The sequence below is a fragment of the Mustela erminea genome, chromosome 17, assembly GCF_009829155.1.
Source record: "Mustela erminea isolate mMusErm1 chromosome 17, mMusErm1.Pri, whole genome shotgun sequence".
Classification (NCBI taxonomy): Eukaryota; Metazoa; Chordata; class Mammalia; order Carnivora; family Mustelidae; genus Mustela; species Mustela erminea.
In genome coordinates this window covers 25,949,955-25,973,323 of record NC_045630.1, presented here as the reverse complement: position 1 = coordinate 25,973,323, position 23,369 = coordinate 25,949,955, and the positions used below count along the sequence as shown (strand labels likewise).

The window sequence follows — 23,369 nt, the reverse complement described above, 5'->3', positions numbered from 1 at the left end:
AATATTTTCTATTATGATTACATGGGAGCCCTTTGTGGCTGGGGTGGGCTGTGGAGGTGTGGGAGGTGGTGAGGACTGTGAAGTGGTCGGTCATTTATGCCAGAGATACTTATCACAGCATATTCTTTATTCTCATGTCTTTGAAGAACTTAAATAAATATAAAGATATTAAGAGGTCTTGTGGACTGGATTCTCCTCTGTGAAAGATGGAAAGAAGAATGCACTTTTATCTTGGACAGTTTAAAAAGGGGACAAAACCAAAAGCTCTCTTGAGATTCCTTTGCTCCTCAGAACTTGGTTATTTTTGTTCCTAGCCATGTTCTTAGGCATTCATTCCGAAGTAGACTCAAATAGTGATGGGGAAAGAAGTTCCTGGGTCAAGGTGGCTCTGTGCTGTTTTTGCAGTTGGTGATCAAGAAGATGGACCTGGTTAATTTTAAGTTCAAGATTAGGATCCCTCTTTATTTTGTTATTTTTATTTAAGGTATCAGATTTGCTTCCTCGAGCATTAGCCCCATGGGCTGATTCTCAGCTTGCCTACCAAAAAACAAAAACAACACACACACACACACACACACACACACACACACACACACACACACAGAGTCTCATTTAAAAAATGGTTCTACTCTCCTGGCCCTGGAAACAACCCTATTATTTGGTCTTGTTATCCTGGATTATGTCTCTTCCTGTCCTCTTTCACCTTCCTCATTTTTGGCAAAAAGTAGTACTAATCATAGTCTCTTGATAATGGACTCAAATTTATTCCTACAGGTAAGGACTTCTTTGATTTGATGATTTATTCTAAGGAGAAGGAAGGAAATTATTTTTTCAGTAAGGCCCAGGGTCTTGTTTGGTGATAAATTCTAGGACTGTCCAAAAAAAGAAAAAAAAAAAAAAGGATAAATTCCCAAGACCTTGGTCATGACTTTGAAGGGAAGAAAAGAGTGGTGAGCTTGTCCTGCTTGTGACTTATCAATATATTTCCTTCCCTGTCTCATTTTGGTGTATAATTCAGGTGCATTGAATTCATGAGGACCAGCATCCCTGCCTCCCGCAACTAGCACAGAGTGGCCCTTGCTAGGGAGACCAGACGTGGGATGCAGAAGCCAGAGCTGTGAAAACATCTGAGAATCAGGGGGCAGTGTCTGACTAGCGTGCTCTCAGATGTGGCGCCTAAAAGGCCCTAAAACTGAGATAAGCCCTTTCCCAACCCTGTGACCCTAAAACTAAGATAACTCCTTTTCCATCCCTATGACAATTACGTCTAATAGGGAGATGTTGCCGGCTCCAGAAATAAGCTTGAGACCTCCATTCCAGCCCTACTGCATCCTCGATGTTTTGGTTCCCTATTTCCTCAACCATCTCCACTGAATCCCCCTAACCTTGGTAGAGTCACTGGGCGTAAAGCAGGTATCTGCAACTCCAGAAAGGGTCATGAATAAAAAGGCCATATGCTGAAACACTGCCATCTTGTGGTTTCCTGAATAAGTAACCTTCAGCGAGGAGCAATCTTTTGCCCCAGGGCATGAGTCTTAGCCCTGACTCCGTCCAAAAGCTGGGTAATGGTCCTGCTTTAGGGTTAAGCAAGTGCTATTCTGTGCCTTCTCTTTCCCATTTGCAGCTTTGATACTCTCCGGAACAGAATACATTTAGTCATTTGGCAAGTCTTAATGGAACCCAGTGAGTGTGAGGCATTGCGTTGGGTGTGGTGACTTAGGGCACAAGCAAGGCAGACCCCCCCCCACGCCCCCCCACCCCCGTCTTGGTGCTCTTTCCAAGTTAAGACTTTTCTCTCCTGTTCCTTTTTTTTTTTTGGACTCCACAGATGACGACTGCACCGACAGCTTCACCCCGAACCAGGTGGCCCGGATGCACTGCTATTTGGATCTTGTGTATCAGCAGTGGAGTCAGTGTCGGAAGCCCACCCCCATCCCCATGCCACCCATGGTCATCGGGCAGACCCACACCTCCCTCACCATCCACTGGCTGCCTCCAATCAGTGGGGTTGTGTATGACAGGTGAGAGAGAGGCGCTTGCCCCAGGCCAGCCGTTCTGTGTTCTCTGTGGCACTTCCTGTGCACGAGGGAAGAACGTGGAGTGGGGGGAGCCCCGGTGTGGAGCGATTAATCAACACTTGCACTGCTCAGGGCTGCCCCTCCCGGCCCCATCCTGCTCTGTCCCCATCTCCTTAGTGGAGCTCACAGGGCGCTCAGGTAAGCCAGAGGCTCATCATGTGTACTCACTCATTGGCGAGGGGCCAGGCACGTGTTTCCTCTGGAATGTCACAGCTGGCAGGCTTCCAGGAGCCCCAAAGAGGTTGATGAATGTGGTAAAGATGACCTGACAAAGCAGAGGTGGCCTTTGCTGTCTGCCCAGGTCAGCCATTGTGGACAAGCAGGGCCTGCTCCTTGCACGGTGGTGTTGGGGGAAAGGAGGTGAGGTACCTTCTTTCAGGCTGTTCTGGGGGTAGGGGGCCTGCCACACTTGTGCGTGGGGCCTTCACCGGCTTGTGTGGTGTTTCTGATGCCTTCTCTACTTCCTGCTGTGCCCGGTGCCCGTCCCACTTGGGGTTGCTGCCTTGTGGAGTCATTATCCGGGTATTTCCCTGTTTGCCCCTGTCCACCACAACTCCGTAGGGAAGGACTGTCTTTTGCATCTCGGTCTCTGGGCCTGCCACCACGGACACCTGATACGTGTTTTCTAAAGAGAGTCATTATATCTAAAATTAGCTTTTATTTATCCTTTGCATATTGGTATGTATGAATACCAGCGAAAGTTTTGTAAAAAGGGAGAGAGGAAGGAAAAGCAGCACATCGGACCGTTGGTGGGAGGTTGGGGAATGTGGTTTCCCCGAGCAGGGCCAGAACTCCATCTCGGTGGCCTGTGGAGGCTCTCCACTCTCAAGCCCGGCCCCTGTGTTTGCAGTAATGACAGGGGCTCTCATCTCTGGTCCATCTTTGTGTGAAGCGTGGTGCGGTGTGTTTTACCAGGAGGTGTCTGATCTGGTCCTTGAGGTTGAGCACAAGCCATGTGAGTTAGGAAACCAAGGCACGGAGAAGCACTTGGGGGCTAGCCCAAGACCCCACAACTGAATAGAGGTGAATGTGGGGCATCCGCTGGGATTTCTGAAACAGGAAACCCATGTAGATTGTTTCTCTGACCTTAAAGCTTCCCATGTAGCATTCAGATAGCCCCTCTTCTAGGTGTCACCCTTCCCCACTCGGTATCAGGCCCCGGCACGGAGCTGGATGTCCCTGGAGCACATTTCCATGTTCTCCGTCTTTCCTAGAGGCCTGGCAGAGAAGACAGAAAGAGACAGGAGTGGGAGGAAGCCAGCAAATTCTTTTTCAAAGTGGTATTTCCAGCCTTCTGGATCCTGGTACCTGTCCTAGATACCTCAATGTATGCTTAGTGCTTGACATCACTTAGAACTTAAGGGCCCTACAAAGCAGTTCTGATTATCATCAGCACCCAAGCTCTCATGGTCTCCATCTGTGAGTCAACAAAAGTGATGTGTTTAAGAATCCTCTTCCTGCAAGGGTGACCCCGTATGGCTTCGCTTGGACTGGCCAAACAGTAAGTCCTCTGGGGGCATGCGCAGACTGGAGTTTTGTATCAGTTTATATAACACATGTAAACAATTTAATCTCTCCATTCTTCCTCTGGTACAAATGTTACGATAAGGCAGACATCAGTACTGGCATGCTGCGAGTCTGTTGGCAGAAAAGGCTGGAATTTTCTTCCTTCTCTCAGCGAGGTGGGCCACGGCGCGGAGGCCTCCCAGCACGTGTGTCGGGGAGACTCGCGTCACATACCCAGCGATTTGTGTCACACTTGGAGTTATGTTTACTCCTCCCCAGTAGGTATTTGGAATTCTTATGTCAGAGAGGAGCCCAACCACGCACTCCGCGGCAGCCCAGAGAGGCCAAGTACATCAAGGAAATGTGGTTTGGAGTTGTGTCCGCACCAGAAGTGGGTGCTGACTGGAGTCAGAGGTTGGACTTATCGGCACCTTTTCATTGCCAAAGTGCTGGACACTTGAGGGTTTGAGGGAACTTGCTCAAAGGAAAGAAGGAACTTTCTGTGACCTTAGGCAGTTGACTTAATCTCTCTGAGCCTGAGTGTCCTCATTTGTAAACACCGAGTTCTTGTAGGGATTAGAGATCATTTATGAAAAGCACCTAGTGGCACAATGCTAGGCAGATAATGTGCTTAGAAATGAGTGCTGGGGGGGAAAAAGGGGGGGGGCTGGTAACGTAATTATTACCTCTATTTACCAATTATGTTATTTTTCTAGTATATTCCAAGCTATTCATTTTCTCTCTCTACCTGTGAGGGAACTTGACTTGCTGTCTTCATTTTCAGATGCATCATTCACTTTTGGGCTCCTGAAAAGATTCTAAGTATCAGAGTGGAACCTCGTCTCCCCTTGTTATTTAGTGGTTAAAGGGCTCCTTGTAAACTGTACTAGTAGTCTCAGGGATGCCCATAAAACAAGCTCTCACGGAAGGACTGCTGAGGTCAGTCCCTGTCCTAACTGCTAGGGACAGAAAGAACAGAACTTGGTGTGGACCTGTTCACAGGCAAAGGAGAGAATGGGAGTGGGGTTTTCAACACCACAGAGCAATGCCCCAAGACAGGAGCCAGAAGCTGTGGTGGGTGTGTAGAGGAGAGTGTGCCCACCATGCTGAGGAGTAAAACTAAATGCCACTGCCACGGCATGGGTTTTGAAGGATGAGTAGGAGTTTGCTAAGCAGAGAGCCTTGAAAAGGCTATTTTTTAGGAGAGAAAAGACCATATTTCACATGAATGCTGTATTTGAGGAATGGTGATTTGTTCATTGTGCTGGGAACATACGTTCATAGAAGAGCTCAAGTGAGTAAGGCTGGAGTTAGCTAGTGAAGAACTTTGGATCATGGTAAGAGATTTGGACATGCTCCCCATAGGTGATGCATAGCCAAGGGGCATTACATTTCACATGACTTTTATTTTATGTATGTGATTTAAAGTAGGGAGTTTAAAACACAAGACCACATATAGCTAATAAGTTTACTCTGAAAATTGCCATCTGTTTTAGTTGGGGGAATGTAAGGGGCCTTTGGATGACTTACAGAAAGTCAGCCTAGTAAGGATTTTTGTGTTGAAAGATTCAGATTATAATTATTTTGTGTTGAATGTTCCTAGGATGGAAGCTGACCACTTTCATCTCCACAGGCTTCCTTTATGACTTAGTTAAATTCTTCTGCTTCATAACCCTGAGATTTTCATGTCACTGTGAATTTTTAAAAGATGAGGTTCACACAAGAAGGAAATGAGCTGAGAAATTGTTGTGTTCCCAGGTACCCCCTAGGGCCTCAATGCCCATCACCACTCCCCACCCCCAGAGGCCTTCTGAATTTTGTGATCCCAGTTCATCCTACCACTTCCCCTCACCTCCCTTCCCTCTTTTCTTTGCAGGGTCCCAGGCAGTGTGTGTGGCGCCTGCACTGAAGATGGGACGTTCCGTCAGTACGTGCACACAGCTTCCTCCCGGCGTGTGTGTGACTCCTCAGGGTACTGGACTCCAGAGGAGGCTGTGGGTAAAGGACAATAGCTTTTTTGTTTATACTTGGTAGCTGCCGAGAATGGGGGTAGGGGTGGAATGGTGGCATGGTGAGAAAAAGATTGTGTGTGTGTACACACACGTGTGTGCACGTGTGTGCATGTGCGTGACTTGCTGGATATCTCCAGGGGCCTGGGAAAGACTGCCTGGTACCTCTGCGTGTCCCCCATGTGCTTAGCATGGAGGCCCAATGGCTGTGGTGAAGCAGAGGTCAGCGTAGAGGACAGAGGGTTGGAGAAGACAGCTGAGCTCAGGGGCTGACTTCAGGGGGAGAGCTCAGGCGTTCCATGTTACGCACACCTACCGGCCCATGAAGCAGCCTTGCCACATAACAGTGTAAGCTGATCTCTATCAGGAGAGTAATAGAGAACACATTGCAAGGAACATTGATGTACAGCCCAAGCTGGTCTGGGTGGGGGTGGGGTGGACTAGGTGTTCCAAACTGATCGTTCTCATCTATGTTATTTTATGAGTCTATTAATCCCTGGTACTGGTTGTGCTTTGGATGTGATCTTAGCTAGGCTCTAGGAGGGGCAAATGTTTTTAGCTGTCCCTTTTCCTGGTCCTCACCCTACTTCTCAGTTAATATCACTCACATATTATGTCAAGGTCTCTAGGACAAATTAAAGCATGAATGTTATCACAGTTCAATCCGAAAAATGCTGTTGATGAGTTTTAACAACTTCTGTTGAATGGCTTAGTGTCTTCTATGACTGCCATCTTCATTGCTTATCTAGTTATCATGTTTTTCCTTCTCTTGTATTCCTTAAGATCCTAAAAACTACTTAGTAAGATGAGTTGGACACAATCCTACTTGAGGTGGTTTGCTGTCTTGACTCTGACCAAAAAAAAGGAGGACATTGGTTTTAGAGTCAACAGCATCTGTGAAATGTCCCCTTGAGCTCCTAGTTACTCAAATGGTAGGAGACTCCAGGAGAAATTGGGAGGGAGACAATGTACTTGATTTTGATTGACCTTATGGAACTTTTTTCAAGTAAGAGTTTTCAAGGAAGAATGGAAAGTGACTATAAAATTCACATTGGTATTGTGCTGGACTCATGTAGAGATTGGCTTTTCATAAAAGGCCATCTTTGTGGCAAACAAATTGTCCTTTGCCAGTGGTCTAATGCTCATTCAACTCCCTGGCCCTGCTCTTCTCTCTTTTTAATTCTTGGCAAAATTTAAAGTTATGTTGTAGAGGTTAAAGGAATAAGTTCTGGGTTCTAATTGTATCTTGAGGCAAACCAGGTCAACTCTGAAGGCCTCCAGTTCATGTCTTAATGTGAGATCATAATAAAAACTTTCTGAGACAACACTGGTGTTGGGGTGGCTTCCAAGGGCTTTTACTCTGCTGGTTTTTGGGGATGGCTATTGGAAAATACTGCTAAGAAATACTGGCCTTCCTTTGCTTTGAAAAGATGGAGAACCAAGTCATATTTACGACAAAATATACATGACAAAAGTGATTGAATCCCCAGCAGAGTGCACAAATACATATATCTACAGATATGATCTAAATATATTTAATGACACTTCATGAATACCAACCACTTTCTAAAATACTATGCAGAATACAAAATTGAACCAGACACATTCCCTACTTAAATGTCATCTTTCTGGAGAGACTCTCCTTGGCTCCGTAATCTAAAAGAGACCTTGGTCCTACCCCTTTATTCTCTAGTCTTTTATCCTTCTTTATTTTTCTTCAAAGATGCCATTACCACTTTATTAATTTAGTTTTGTATTTATCACCCTACCATAAGGATTAGGAGGGCAGGACTTTTATCTTTCTTGTTTGCCACTCTATATCCAATACTCACATCAGTGCTAGGTGTGAAAGAGGTACACAGTCAATTTTTGTTGAATGGATGAATACATGAATGAATGGATTCAAAATAGAAGCAAAAGATGGTAAGGTCTGTGAGATGTAACACAAACACACACACATATACACACATACATTTGAACTTGTTTCCTCTGGGCTTTGAGATATTCTTTATATTCCAAATTCTGAAGACTAAATAATTCTATTTGTGTTTCTAGGAACACCGTATGGCTCTTCTACACTATCCTAGTAGGCCAGGGGCTAAATTGTGCTTATTTCATAAATGAGGAAATGGAGGCTTCATAAAGACTTGCTAAGGGCACACAGTTAAGGACACAGCACCGATTAGAGTATCACTCTGCTGATTCCTAATGTAGCACTTTTCTTCTTAATTTCCCTTTATGTGATATGGAAGAAAAACAACCTGGTAGATGATTTTTTCATAGAACTGACCTTAATATAGTTCCAATATTTGACTTCCTACCATCTCATTTTTACTTAGCTACCACATCGCCAGTTTTTCCCCATTCAAGAATACATATTTCTATTTCCTGCCTGCAATTTCTTCCATGTGTGACCACATACTTCCATGAGTGACCTAACTGCTCACACATACCTGAATTAAAAGGGAAAGTTCAATGTGTGGTTTTAAAATTTGGATAACAATCAGTTGGAAGGGCTGCTAAGGTGTGATCTTAGGGAATGAAAAAGTTTTCTGAGGAGCCTAGTTAAATAAAATATAATGACACACCAAAACAAACATTGGCCTTATTCATAAGTAAAACAGGCTTTCAGAAGTAGTGGTTTGTCCTAAATTATGAATAAACTAAGTACAAATAATTCTCCTCTGCTCAAGGACTCTTGAAGGACATGACTTGCCTTTTCCGCATCAGCCTCATGTTTCCCCCAGGGGTCTGGGCTGCTCCATTCCTGATGCCTTGCTAGACTCCTCTAATGAAAGGCATCATGTGGAGGGGCTATGGAGCAAGACAGAATGTTTTTACATCGTTACACCTTTGTCCTCTCTAGTACTTAAGATCTAACCCATTCAGTTGACCAGCTTCTGTAGGCATTAGCTCAAAGCTCCTTCCTCGTTCTTCTTTCTGGTTGCACATAAGAGCCACTCCTTTTCAGACCTCATGGCAGTTCCTAACACGTCTGTCTTTCTGTTCATCTCCCTCAGGGCCTCCAGACGTGGACCAGCCCTGTGAGCCGAGCTTGCAGGCCTGGAGTCCTGAGCTCCATCTGTACCATATGAACATGACGGTCCCCTGCCCTGCGGAAGGCTGTAGCCTGGAGCTGCTCTTCCAGCACCCGGTCCAAGCTGATACCCTTACCCTTTGGGTCACCTACCTCTCCATGGACTCCTCGCAGGCACTCTTTGATACAGAGATCTTGCTGGAACACCAGGATTCTGTGCATCTGGGCCCCTTAGACACTTTCTGTGACACCCCACTCACTATCAAACTGCATGTTGATGGGAAGGTCTCAGGGGTGAAAGTCTACACCTTTGATGAGCGGATGGAAATCGATGCAGCTCTGCTGACTTCCCAGCCCCACAGTCCCTTGTGCTCTGGCTGCAGGCCTGTGAGGTACCAGGTTCTCCGTGAGCCCCCATTTGCCAGTGGCTTGCCCATGGTGGTGACAGATCCTCGCAGGAAGTTCACAGATGTGTGAGTTGGGCAGAAGGGCTTTTTAAACGCTGGGGCTTCTTGGGGCTTTGGGAATGGGTATTGCTTCCCTTTTCCCCCACTTTTTTCCATTCTGACCTGCCTTTAGTTGGAGGAATATTCGGAATCTCAGATAAGATTTTATTCTAACCTGGCATATCTGAGATGAAGAAAAATATTTCCCAGAAAGGGGCAAGCAGATGGTCTGATTAATATTGCCATCATTAGGATTATGGAAAATGGAGGTTCTTACACTAGGAGCTTCTGCTGGACTGAAAGTATTTGCCACAAATAAGTTGATCAGAGTCAACTTCTATCTGGTGACACAGTTGAATTTCTGCTTCCTTGTTGTAACTTTTGGATAATGTGCCACTGCTCCACTAACATTTGAGGACTGTAGTCAACTCTTCCATAGCTAAGCAAGGAAGCCAAGGGTCCTGCAGACCCTGCTTCATTTCAAGACTCATTTCTGATTTGTGTTTCATGTATCCTTCTCTTCCTCCTCCCTCTTTCTCTCTCTCTTTTTCTTCCAAATCCCCTCTTCCTCTTTCTTCTATTCCTTCTATGCTTAGTGAGTTCTGCCATGTTCCTGGCACTGTGTGGCTTAGTGGTGGGGATACAGACTAAGGTAGGGTCATTGGCTCAGAAGAGTTCAAGGTCTAAAGTGGGAGGTTAATATCTCCAAACTACCCCTTGTCATTGTCATTTTCCTCAGAGACTCGGGGGTAAAACGAAAGTTGTATTGTAAGTGTTATATTAGTTTTTGCTGCATTGGGAATAATCACAGAACAAAGTGGGTTAAACCAACAAACACTGTTTTTCATGATTCTGTGGGTTGGCTCTCATCAGGACTGGCATGGTAGATGGTCTGAGACAAGCTCTTATGCATACTGGGGGCTGGAGTGGCCAGGTAGATGAAGGCCTCTTTCCCTATGGCCTCTCATTCCTGGTAGGCTTTGTGTGGGCTTGTTCTTGTGGTGGTGGGAGGGCTCTAGCAGCAGAGAGGGCAAGCCCCCCACATGCTCAGACGTTACTCACGATAATGTCCCTCTGGCCAAAGCAAGTCACACAGTTAATTCCAGATTCAAGAAGTGGCAAAATGGGCTCTATCTCTTGATGGGAGGAATAGTAAAGTCACAGTGCAGAGGGGCGTGAACCTGGGAAGGATAAACCGTGGCCATTTTGCAGTCTACCACAGCTACGTCAAAGTAGAGGGCATTGTTCACTTTGAGCTTTACTACATTTTTCTTTTCCTATTTGCTCTCTGACCCAGACCTGGAAGATATTGAATGGACACAAAGCTCATGCATATGAAAAGCGAGATCATGGGACAGATTTTTAAAGCAAAAATGGGGTTTTGAGCTCCTGTAAGAAGGCTGTTATAAAATAACATTTGGCATCTAACCTGATATCCACACACGCACTCATGCACAAATACACACGTGTACACACACACCCTTTAAAGTCAATAATATCCCATTTTATGGATGAGAAAACTAAGAATTAACCTTAATTTGACTGAACAGAGCTAGTCATGGCAGACTCAAGATGAAAATCCAATTTTCCGAGTCTCATTTTCGTTCCCTTTCCTTAGTGACAAACTGTCTCTTATAAATTCAGATCATTGAAGGTAGGGCTACCTGCTGCTGGGTTTTCTCCACAGGAGAGGTAAACACATGTTGACACTACCAGCCAGTCCTTCACCAGCTGCAGGGTGAGACTTCCATGTGTGGCTGTGTGAGAAACTGCCCTAAAAAGGGAAGCCATTGAAATGGATGAGGATATGAAATTGGTTTTGCTTTGAAATATCTGGCACTCCCAGCTAAAGAAAGCTGATGTGGAAATGTAGAAGTCTTTAATATTTAGGTGTCTTTCCTATTAAAGTAACTAAAAGCCCATACGGAAGTTTTTAAAGATGTTTTTGAAACCCCGTGATATTTCCCGTTTGCTGTTTGCACCATCAAGAGAGAGAGAGTGGAGGCTTTGTGGCTGAGTTGAAGCATCTGTTGAAGAAGAAAGGGTCTTGGCAGGAGAGTGACAGCAGCCTTTGGGGCAGTCCCAACAACCTTTTGAGATCCTGTCCCCCTAAGTCACGCCCATCTCGCTTGACTTTGTTTTCCAATTAGGGCAGGTACTAGACAAGAGGAAAAGGGGAGAATTTGCTTCTGGAAATTCTTGAGCTCTCTTGAGCCCCTGACCTCACTTAAATGTTCACTCTCCCATGCTCTCCACCTGATCAGTGTACTTGGGTTCTAGAGAGAGTTTGATAAACTCCTTCCATCTCTGATGTCAACCAGTAAAACTCCATTCCTGGCATCTATGCATTTTGGCAGGTTTAGAGGTGGGGAGTAATTTAACATATTTCTAGCTGTAGGATTTCTGGCATCCTCGAAATGATGGTGGAAGGTGTTCTCACCTCCTTCTGGGAGAAGTCTTCTTTACCTCTAAGGACTCCATCTCTTTAAGATAAGAATTCTCTTGAGAGATGAGAAAACTCTGATCCACAGACCCGGGAAGGGCCTTGTTGAGTCCAAACACTGCAGCTTTCCACTTCAGTTTCTTTGATGACTTCAAGGGTACAGAAGACTAGTTTCCCAATAGTTCCTTGTTGATTTTTTTTTTAACCCAATCAAGGTATACTTGAAATGCCATCCTCCTAGACTCGACAGGACCGTTATTTAATTCGGTGGTAGCTCAGCCGGTATTCGTTGCGCAATCACTAGACCGTACTGGGAACACAGAAGCCAATATGCTTCCACACATTCTGCTGCTGGGTAGGACTCTGTGCCCTGACCTCTGTTTCACATAATGCGACATTTGTTTAACCTTGATGTTCCCCATAAAATATCTTCTTAATCCCCGTAAACCACCTGCGAAGGACCCGGGGCAACATCGCACTTTCTGGATGTAGTGGTCACGGCTCATTGGTTTCCACAGGGAGGTCACACCAGGGCAGAGGTATCAATACCAAGTTCGAGCTGAAGCTGGGACAGAACTGGGAGAAGCTTCGCCTCCGCTGAGCCATATCCATGGAGCTCCTTACTGCGGAGATGGGAAGGTGGCGGGGTGAGTATCAGGTGCCTGAGAATGTGTGAGCAAGAATGCGCTGCGTGGCTTGGACCGGGACAGTTCCTCTTGAGTTTTAGTTTGACTTGTTCTGGAAATTGGGGGCACTGTGTGATTCTAGCGTTAAACAAGATCTAGGACCTGGTAGTGATCTTGAGAGGTCACCCACGTGTTAGTTAAGGAGAAGCTCACTTTTACTTAGAACTCACCCACAGAGGACTGAGATATTGGGGCTGATTCGGGGGAGGGGCAGCACTTAAGGTTTCAGAGGACAGCTTCTGGACAGTGATTGAGAGAAGGAGTTTATAGGGGAGAAGGTGACTTGTCAGATGATAGTAACAGACAATGTGAGGGGACCCTCTGGTTCAGTGGCCCATCTTATGCTAAGGAGCTGTGTAACCTGAGGAAAGTTTGGAATAGCCTTTTGAGCTTCACCGACTCATTTGGCCCCTGGAAGACTTGACTATAATGTAATTTACATCCACTCTGTAAAACCACCAAGGTAAAGATGAAATCACTAGTTTGGCTTCTGAACATACCATGTTCCTCTTTCTGTTTCCCATTTGTGATATCAGCCTAGGTGTCTAATTCACTCTGGTGTATCTAGGACTTCCCCAAATCTAGCACTGAAGATTCCCATGTCCTGCCAGTTGCCCTATAGTCACCTGTACTGAATGCTCATCAAACCCAATATGTTAGTTATATAGAGCTGGGGGTGTAGGAGACTGGATGACCTGTGATTTGTGATTTGTCTTTAATTCTGCATCTTAATGAGATGGCCTATTTTTAATTTCCCAGACTAGGTGAAAAGATACGGTATCCTGAGGCCCTCATAGGAAAACTTCTGTAGCCTTTCTCGGGACCCCCTCCCATCATTTAGCAATCCATAAACACTGCTTCTTATCTTGATCTTTAAGATCTTTAACATTTGGTGTAAGCCAAACCTTGCTAACACCCAGACCTTGCTAGCTGGCTGCCACCTTCTGCCTCATTGAGTCTCAGCTTTCCATCTCCCTTCCTCCGTCTCCGTGGGGGATGCCTCACATATGCACAGAATGCTGTCCTGCTATGACTGCCTCCAAGCCTGCCACCTGCCCCTTAAGCTGCTTGAGGAGCTTGGTTACCACTACTCCCCAGCCAGAGCCCTCCTCGAGCAAAACACTCTGCTCTACGTTGTAGCCTCTCATCCAGCAGTTCTCTGATGGAGGCCACCTTGAGGCCTGTGGACGCCACATCTGCCTGGGGGTCTGGGGCACGCAGGGCAAAGAGCCATCTTCCTAACTTGCTCTTATACATTCTTTCCTGTGCCTCCAAACAGCTTCACCTGAAGCAGCAGCTGCTTTGCTCCTGGGCCTCACAAGATCCCTCATCCAAATGCTCCTTTACACTTCTGTCTGTCCTCCCTCTCTGTAAAGAGTCACGCTTTGTTCTGCCTTCCAGTGAGAAGGTGTCTCTGAATTGTAGCTTTGTTGCCGCTGGAGGCCCTCCACTAACACACAACAAAGAGAGACACAAGTTGTTTAACCCACTGTTTTAAATCTGAGAAGTGTATAGATTCAATCTAAGGGAATCACAGATCCCCCAGAAGTCATCCTGAGACTCTAATGTTAATAGATGTTTTTGTCACAATGGAGAACCCTACAATCAGACTGCCAAAACAAGGAGAGGGCAGGCCCTGAGCTAATGAGCCGCATTTGTTTGGAAGTGAACATCTCAATCTGTCCAACGAGGGACACCTCAGCCACATGTGCTGCTGAGCCTTTGCCATGTGGCAAATGCAGCTAAGAAATTGAGTTTTATTTCATTTTAAGTAGTTTAAAAAGTTCATTCAGTTATCAGAAAACTTTTAAGTATACTTGGAACAACCTGGGAAGGTGAGTCCAAATGCAGGTCAAGTGTTTGGACTCAGATATGAAAAATACGCAGCAGATTTTGAAGACATAGGATGCATAAGAAAGAATGCAATATGCTTCATTAAGGATTCTTATACTTATTACATACTAAAATGGCAATATTTTGGATATATTGGGTTAGATGAAATGTGGTATCAAAACTAATTCTACTTTTTGTTTTTTCTAAAATCAAAGGTGTTACGTATGGCTCTTCTGTTTCTGCTGGACAGCAGAGCGTGAGAGGATATACAACATACTTGCATTAACTGTCGAGATTGTCTTCAAAATAAAAAGGAATTTGAAGTTTCCTTAATTTCTTCAATCATGCTTTTCATAGCTCTGTTATCTTTTCTCTATTTATGTCCTACCATTTAAGATATCATTATAGGGGCGCCTGGGTGGCTCAGTGGTTAAAGCATCTGCCTTCGACTCAGGTCATGATCCCAGGGTCCTGGGATTGAGCCCCGCATCGGGCTCTCTGCTCAGCAGGGAGCCTGCCTCCTCCTCTCTCTCTCTGCCTGCCTCTCTGCCTACTTGTGATCTGTCAAATAAACAAATAAAAATCTTTAAAATATCATTATATAATTGCATTTATACCATGTTTTTAGTTCAGTTTAAAGCATCCTCATATCTAATTACTTAGTCTTTACTCCGTCCTCCTAAGAAGGTGTCCTTTAAACAACGGTTAGTCATGTCCTGGGTCTGAAAACACATTAGCATACCAGCACCCTTTATCTACGTGAGTTTAAATATGTGTCTGTTGTGGACATGGTGCAAAGTCAAAAAGAAAAAAATGGTACCCGCTCAATCCTTTTTTTTTTTTTAAGATTTATTTATTTGAGAGAGTGGGTAAGTGAGAGAGAGAGTGGAGGGGAGAGTCAGAGGGAAAGGGAGAGGGAGAGAATCTCCAGAAGACTTCCCGCTGAGCACAAAGCCCAATCCAGGACCCAGGGCTGGACTCCAGGACCCAGAAAGCAGGCCCTGAGCCAAAAATTAAGAAGCAGATGCACAAGCAACTGAGCCACCCAGGCACTCCAACTCTCAATCCATTTTACAATGGCCGCATCTGTGTTATCCGTTTTGTTCTCGTGGTATGATTCTTGCAGCCCTCAGTCTAAACTAACTCTCCCACCCTAATCCAAATTAGTCATCAGCTGTGTCAGTGTTCGAGGTTCAAAACAAAACAATGACATTTTTCTTCTCCCAGTATTCATGTCTCCCCTGCAATACATGATAGCTGCCACCAGGTGGTAGTAGGGAGTGAGGACCAAGACGGAGCCTCAGCTTTGCCCTGGCCGCGCTCAGGCTGCTGAGTCTCTTCGTATACAGAACAGGAGCTTTCCGTTCTACAAAATCCTAAGTTTAACAACAACTGCACGTAGATAGAAGAAAACAATGAAAACGTAAAGAAATATCAAGTAAAGCGGCGCCTGGGTGCCTCAGTTGGTTAAGTGTCTGCCTTCGGCTCAGGCCATGATCCCAGCGTCCAGGAATCGAGCCCCGAATCAGGCTCCCTGCTCAGCAGGAAGCCTGTTTCTTCTCCCTCTCTCACTTCCCCTCCCTCTCTTGCTGTGTTTCTCTCTGTCAAATAAATAAATAAAATCTTTAAAAAATTATCAGGTAAAAATGAATAGAAAACAGAACCATATATAGACCAGCAGGTTTCCTCCTCACCAAACCAACTGTTTCTAAGACTTCACTCATCATGGGGCCAGTAGGCGTTTTCTATCTTAATGCCATCCACCGGAAACACTGGCAGGACCCTCGTGGATCTCCTAGATGTTTCTGAGACACTTTTTCCATAAAAACCTTGTTAACTCCTACTTTTCTCCAACTTATACTCCTTAAATAAATAATTGGGAATTTTAAGAACTTAAAATAAGGGTAACTGAACAAGAAAAATTATTTTATACATGTATGTGTATGAGAATGTATATTTTTACCTTCTAGGAGTCTGGGAGAAGAGTGTGATGATGGGGACCTTCTGAGCGGAGATGGCTGCTCGAGGAAATGCCAGCTGGAGGAAGGCTTCCACTGTGCAGGTGGGCTGAGGAGCGCCCCCTAGGCTTATGTCCTATTTCTGCAGGCATCTCTGCGTCTTCCCTCCCTGAGCTTTTGATATCTTATACAGCAGGATGCTAATAACGGTGACGTTTGATGTTTCTGTTGTGTGCTAGGCATTAGCTGTTTCACATATAGAATTTCATTTAGTCCCTACATTAACTATGAAGAGACTAAACTGAGGCACAGAGAGTTCCAATAACTTGCTTTCTCTTATATGGGATTTGAACAAAGGAAGTAAGGCTCTACATGTGTAGAATAAGTAAGAATCTACATGTGTAACCACTGGGTTACACGACCTCCTTGATTAATATTACCAATTGCTCTTGGGTCCTCATGTCTAACATCAAAGCATCAGCCAAGCAGTCCAATCATAGAGGCTCTGCATCAGCATAGGAGACATTCTAAGCTGAAGGGACTGTAAAGTATCTCTTGGTGGCTCTGTCTAATAGATAAGATTATGACAGGTGACAGAGGGTCCTAACACTGCTTAATCCTAGAAAATCACTAGTAATAAATTATTACTAGGTGGCTTTGACTCTAGGTTCTGGCCACAACGGGAAGGCTGTCCAGAACACTTCTCCCAATTCTGGTTAAAGACATTATCAGTGGGCTTCTAACATATAGGTTATTTTTTTAAAATTCCCATCCCAATATATGCAGTGTTTCTGTGGAACATAACCATTCACCGAAGTTATTTTAAAGAGCACTGCATTGAAAAATATTTTCATGCCTCTAAATCTCAGGTAAAGTAGGATATGATTATAATTATGTATAGAACACTCAAATGTCCCTGCCATCTAGAGCAGAATTGTAAAATTATAGAATCTTAGTAGTCTTCCTTCTATCCCTCTAATAAAACATATTCAGCTACCTGCTGTGCACCATGAGTCTGTAGATAACCTGATCCCTTCGCATATACAGTCTGAAGCGATAGGGAATCCAGCTTCCTTCCATATGGAAATCCTTCCTGCCAATCCTTAAGAGAGAGGCCTCTCGATCCTGCTTACCTACTTCAGCAGTGAAGGACACACCTTGGCAGGCACCATTCTGCTTAAGAATGGCTTTATCTGTTAGAAGATTCTTCTCCCCTTTCCTGGTTTGGAAACTGAGGCTCAGAGCACCGTGCGACTATCCACAGGCACACAGCAAGGGTCTGCAAGGCCAGCACTGGACCTCAGGTTCCCAACATTTCCTCAAGTGCTTTTTCCTTGCTATGAAACTGCAGAGGATAATTTTTTCCCTGTTTTATTTGACTACTATTCAGATATTTGAAATGCCTCCCTGTTATTCTCCTTTCCAATCCAAACATCCCCTCATGTGATTAGGTTTCCAGACCCTTTTCCTATTTACCCTGACTTGGCATGTTTCGTGTGGTCAATGCCCAGAAAGGAATTCAATAGTCCAGATGTGGTCTGGCTATGCAGAATACAATGAACCGATTACCTCCCCTCTTCTGTACACAAGTATTTGTTAATAGCATGTCTGTTTGCGTGGGTTTTTTTTTGTTTTTGTTTTTGTTTTTGTTTTTGCAACATAATAGGCTCATGTTGAATACACGCACACACATACACACATACACGCACACAGTGTATCTCCAAATGCTGTGTCCTCTCCAGTACAGCTCAAGCCTCATTTAACCTAAGAGCCCATCTTGCTTTGTTTCTAACACATTTGATTTCATTAAATTTGGATCAGAAATATCATATTAAATTTCTTAGCCTCCAAATCCAGTAAAACTATGACTAAATTATTTTAATTTTATGGAGCAAGGCTAAAATGATCTAGTCCACAGTTAGACTTCTGTTTCCTTCTATAATAAGCTCATAGTATGCTAAGCATATATTCCATTATTTCTCAAAAGATTAGGTTACAGGGGCACCTGGGTGGCTCAGTTGGTTCAGCGTCCAACTCTTGATTTTGGCTCAGGTCATGATCTCAGGACTGTGAGATCAAGCCCCATGTCAGGCTCTGTGCTCAGTAGGGAGTCTGTTTCTCTTTCTCTCTCTCTCTGCCTTTCCCCTTACCCCTCCTCTGACTCATGCATGCTCTCTCTCTCTCTCTCTCTAAAATAAATAAATAAATATTTTAAAAAAATTAGATCTGGGGCACCTGGGTGGCTCAGAACATTAGGCCTCTGCCTTCAGCTCAGGTCACGGTCTCAGGGTCCTGGGATTGAGCCCTACATCCAGCTCTCTGCACAGGGAGCCTGCTTCCCCCTCTCTCTCTGCCTGCCACTCTGCCTACTTGTGATCTCTCTCTCTCTCTGTGTCCAATAAATAAATAAAATCTTTTTTTAAAAAATTAGATCTGAAGGAACTATTGTGAGATGTTTTAAAAGTGCTCTGTTATTTTTGTTTTTTTTTTTAAGATTTTATTTATTTATTGGACAGAGAGAGAGAGATTGCAAGTAGGCAGAGAGGCAGACAGAAGGAGGGGGAAGCAGTTTCCCCACCGAGCAGAGAGCCCAATATGGGGCTTGATCCCAGGACCCTGAGATCATGACCTGGGCTGAAGGCAGAGGCTTAACCCACTGAGCCACCCAGGTGCCCTAGAAGCACTCTGTTATTTTTAGATGGACTTGAGAAAACAGGCAAAAATTTTAAGTCCATGGTAAAAAAAAAAAATAGAAACAAGAAGAAACATTCACTGTGTTGTAGAGAAACAAAACATATACATACACATTATAAAATATATTATAAAAATATATACGTACATATATACATAAAATACATGCAAAGATGCATAAAATACACATATTTATGTACATGAACACATATACATGTAAGTATACATATATGTGTATATTACAAGAGAGAGGAAGTCATTCCAAATACTTGTATATGGCTTTGGGGGAGTGATTTGGGAAGGCCAGGGGTTTGATGGGAAGCAGGAGTTTAAAACCCAAAGTAGGCTTAGAACCAAGTCCTAGGAACATTGGTTTATTCCTGGCAAATAGAGACAGATTTACCACAGAGAGGGGTCTTAGACTGGAAGTACTTATGAAGGAAAATAATTAGTAGGTAACGTGTTGATAAGTCACTGAAAAATCACTTCCACATCCCTGTGGTATTGTGAAGAATGAAAAACAGTAAGAATGGTATAGTAACAGTAAATTTTAGTAATGATGGTACTTAATGTATGTTGATTGATTTTCAAATCTTGATATTATTTTCATGTCCTATTGTCTTAAGTTGAAAGAGGAGATTAGAATCATGTTACTAATGTTCATTGTTCTACCGTTTTGGTAGAAAAGGCAGGAGAACTCAGTAGGTGGCTTTTAGACTGTGCCTTAGATTTCTACACTTGAAGAAAGCTAGTCACGTCCCTGCAGCTGATACTGTTCACTCAGGCGGAGTTATCCTGGGTGAGGATGGGCCTCATCCAGGAGACACAAACTCACGTCCCAGTCGTCCCACAGGTTTGCGCACAGCCTCACTTCTCATGTGTTTGCTTTTGAAGACGGTTGTCTCAGCTTGATGGAGACCCTGCTGAACCCACCTCCTGTGGGCCTGGCTCAAATCCAAGCTCTGTTGCTTATGTATCGAGGGACCTTTGGCAACATGTTTCCCACTTATGACACAAACAAAAAATGCCCACCCCACATAGTTGTTGCAAGTCAAAAGGGGAGAAGATGTACGTAAGCCTCAAAACCCCACGGTTTGTGTCCAAGCAGCGGCACAGTTAGTCAAAGAAAGAATTCAGCTACAAAGAGTAATCGAAAATAAATCCCTCAACTACTTTGATATTTCAAAAACCATGAAGGGGATCCAGGTGCATGACACATCACACCATTTCTGTAACTTCTCTTCTTCTACTTACTGCTCTTTTAGCTTCTTCTTCCCTCAGGATCTTGCCCAGTGGTGCCTTAACATTTCTTTCTACCTCCAGCTTACTTTTTTCTCCCTATTCTTTTTTTTTTTCTTTTAAGATTTTATTTATTTATTTATTTGACAAACCGAGATTACAAGTAGGCAGAGAGGCAGGCAGAGAGAGAGGAAAGGAAGCAGGCTCCCTGCTGAGCAGAGAGCCCGATGCGGGGCTCGATCCCAGGACCCTGGAATCATGACCCGAGCCAAAGGCAGAGGCTTTAACCCACTGAGCCACACAGGCATCCCTCTCCCTATTCTTTATTCACAAATTCCACCCCTTTCTAGACATTTTATTACAGAGATGGATTCTACTTTCCTTCCCATGAAAAAGAATCCTCCTTCTTTAGGGGTGTGTGTGTGTGTGTGTGTGTGTGTGTGTGTGTCTTGTCTGCATGTTTTGGGTGGGCGTTAGACTAGCCAGCAGTAACAGGATTCTCTTTCCTGGACTAGAGAAAAAAAATGTAATGATTTTTACATGACCTATTCACAATACTTTTTCAAATGTTATACTATATTTCTTGGCAGGGGAGCCAAGCCTATGTTACATATATGAGGGAGATGGGATATGTGAACCTTTTGAGAAGGAAACCAGCATCATAGACTGTGGCCTCTATACTCCCAAAGGATACCTGGATCAGTGGGCCACCCAAGCTTACTCCTCTCATGAAGATAAGAAGTGTCCTGCTTCCTTGGTAACAGGAGAACCTCATTCCATGGTAAATCAAGCCAGAAGAATTGGTTAAGGTTGAGCAGAATTGTCAAGTGACTCTCTCTCTCTGAGATGCTTTATGGGGGCTTACATTTCTCTCCTGCCTTTGAAATCAAATTTAGTCCCTCCTGAACTCAGAATAAGGTAATGCTCAATGAAACACTTCTAGGCTGGCAGCGAAGTCTTATCTTCCTCCCTCAGGCCCCTCACCCCACTTCCGCGCACTAGGTTTCATCCAGGAGCCTTTGGCTGTGCAGTTAGCTCACTCCAAGGGATACAGAGTATCTCAGAATTAACCTCAGATGTATAAATAACAGAAATTACACTTGAGCTTTGTGTATGAGAGGATTTATTTTAAATCAAGAAAAAGAAGTAGTGAAGAGCCAGATTGCTTGGATTACAATACTGAATTCAGTGGTATTGCTACTACTCCTACTATTATTATTACTAAGTGAGATTTGACAGGTCACTTAACCTCTCTGGGCCCCAGTGTTTTCATATGTAAAATGGATCATAGTAATAAAAACCATCTGACTGAATGGTTTATTACAAGGATCAAATGGAATTTAAAATATATTAAAGATCCAAGTATAATTCAATTTAAAGAAATTTTACAATTAGTACAAAAACAAATCTGTAGGCATACAACTTCCCATGAAATCTCCACCTAAATAAATAGGAGATCCTCTGAGGACTTTAAGAACTGACTTCTATGAATTATAGTTGAATACTGAAAAAAATATTAAGGGCTTTGGCTTTTGGGTACTATTCCAGATGCACCCACTGCCAACTAAACTCTTCCATTTATCATAACAATAAGCAATATACCTTCCTTTCAACAGAAGTGAGATTAAGTTCTCTAGGTATTTTAGGCCAGGGTGAAATCACTGAATTTTATACTTAAGCACACACCCCCAAGAAACTGAGAAACCAGTCAGGGCTTGTGGTCCGGTTCAAGAAACTCCTCAAGGACCTAGGCATCTTCTAGATTCTAACTCTCCATCCTTGGCTTGCAGCTTCCTACCTCCTCCTTGTAAGAGGACTCCTCCAGGCATGAAGTCCACATTCCAGGCAGGAAGATGGGTGAAGTTCACAGGGAAATAGGTGTATGCTAGTCGAGTCTTTCCCTTTTTATTGGGAAAATCATGGCAGCTTTTCCAGAAGTTTAACACTACAAATTCCCAGCAACATCTTATTGGTCATATCCAGGTCACTTCATCTCCCTCGGTTGTAAAGGAGTCTGAGGAGATGAGCATGTATAATGGGGTTCACTGCCACCTTGAACAAAATCGGAGTTTGTTAATAAGAAAGTAAGGGGAAATGGATATGGTGGGGCGAGGGCTTGTAGCTGTGTCTACCATGCTTCTTCAGTGAAATCGGGCATCTTTCTCAAGAGTTCTTGGTGCCTGAGGACAGGAAACTGGGGTGGGGGGTTGGAAGATTCTGACTTAGGAACAGCTCTCTCAAGTGGCTTATAGTCTAGCTTGTCTGTCTTCCTAATGTGGAGTGGGAGAAATTTTCTGGGGTTTGTTCCCTGGCTTCTAAATCCAACCGAATGCTGAGTGGCTCCCTGACTCAGGAACCTCACTCCCGGAATGGTGGATCCTGCCTGGGAAAGATACAGCATCTTGGATAGCATTCTGTGGCTAATTCTCAGAGCAGTTGCCCTGAAATGTGCCAGGACTGTTCTTTGGGCAAGATCTCTGGGTTGAGGGTGGGCTGAGAGTTACCATGTGTGTTTTTCTATTTAGGTAAGTTATATCCTGACTGTCAGAGAACATTCTTCCATACTGAGAAAAGTTCTCTGCCAGTAACGTCTGAGTACTCAGAAAGAGAGGAAGACCTTGGTTTTGAGCTACAGAATTTCATTATCTTCACTTATCTCGCACCCTGCACATTTAACTTTTGGTTGAAATTGCATTTCAGATTTGCACATCCTATCACCCAGAGTCACCAGAGCACCCTCCCCTTACTGGCTGGTTTCCCTGTGTCACCAGTGGAAATAGACCTCAGGATAAAAGAAGTGAGCAGACAGAAGGTAGTCTGGAGAGAGAGGATGAGGTTTGGCTCAAAGTAAGTGACCCAAATGGTTCTTTGTGAAGGCCACGGATAGAGTGTGTGTGTGTGTGTGTGTGTGTGTGTGTGTGTAAAATGATAGGCTGGAATGGCATGTCTGGAAATTTCCTCTGTTTTTCTGAATGTTTTTAATATTTTGATTTATGTTCACCTCTTTTCAAATTTTGGACGTCTTTTTTTTTTTTTTGTAAATAAATTGACTTACCAAAGTGTAACACACACACAGAAAAGTGCAAACATCAGAAATGCACAGATCAGTACATTTTTAGAGTGAACATCCTCTCTGCCCATCATACACATCAAGAAATGGAGCAATGATCACCCCGTAAAGCACTCTCCTTGCCCTTCTCGGTTTTGGTAGCACAGAGGCATCTACTCTTCTTAGTTCTGTCACAGAGATTGTGGTTTTTTTTTTTTTTTTTTGAATGTTATGTGAAACACTTGAGTGTGTAATTTCGTGTGTCATTCATTCTTATTCAACATTCTGTTTGTGAGAATGCTGCTGTGAGTGACAGTAGAGTTCATTTCCATGGCTGTGTAGCATTCCAGTGTGTGAAGAATATGCCACAATTTATTTATCCATACTGATGGAC

General features: G+C 44.0%; 1 protein-coding gene across 2 annotated transcripts in view; it reads left to right on the top strand.

Moving 5' to 3' along the window:
* PAPPA2 (pappalysin 2) overlaps nucleotides 1-23,369 on the top strand; it is a 290,148-nt gene that overhangs the window by 144,925 nt on the left and 121,854 nt on the right. For both annotated transcript variants that reach the window (XM_032319392.1, XM_032319393.1), the window contains 7 exons: nucleotides 1,829-2,021; nucleotides 5,461-5,582; nucleotides 8,614-9,103; nucleotides 12,038-12,166; nucleotides 16,009-16,100; nucleotides 20,517-20,707; nucleotides 22,627-22,773. In XM_032319392.1, coding sequence (XP_032175283.1) covers nucleotides 1,829-2,021; nucleotides 5,461-5,582; nucleotides 8,614-9,103; nucleotides 12,038-12,166; nucleotides 16,009-16,100; nucleotides 20,517-20,707; nucleotides 22,627-22,773 — 1,364 coding nt within the window. The remainder of the gene's footprint in view (nucleotides 1-1,828; nucleotides 2,022-5,460; nucleotides 5,583-8,613; nucleotides 9,104-12,037; nucleotides 12,167-16,008; nucleotides 16,101-20,516; nucleotides 20,708-22,626; nucleotides 22,774-23,369) is intronic.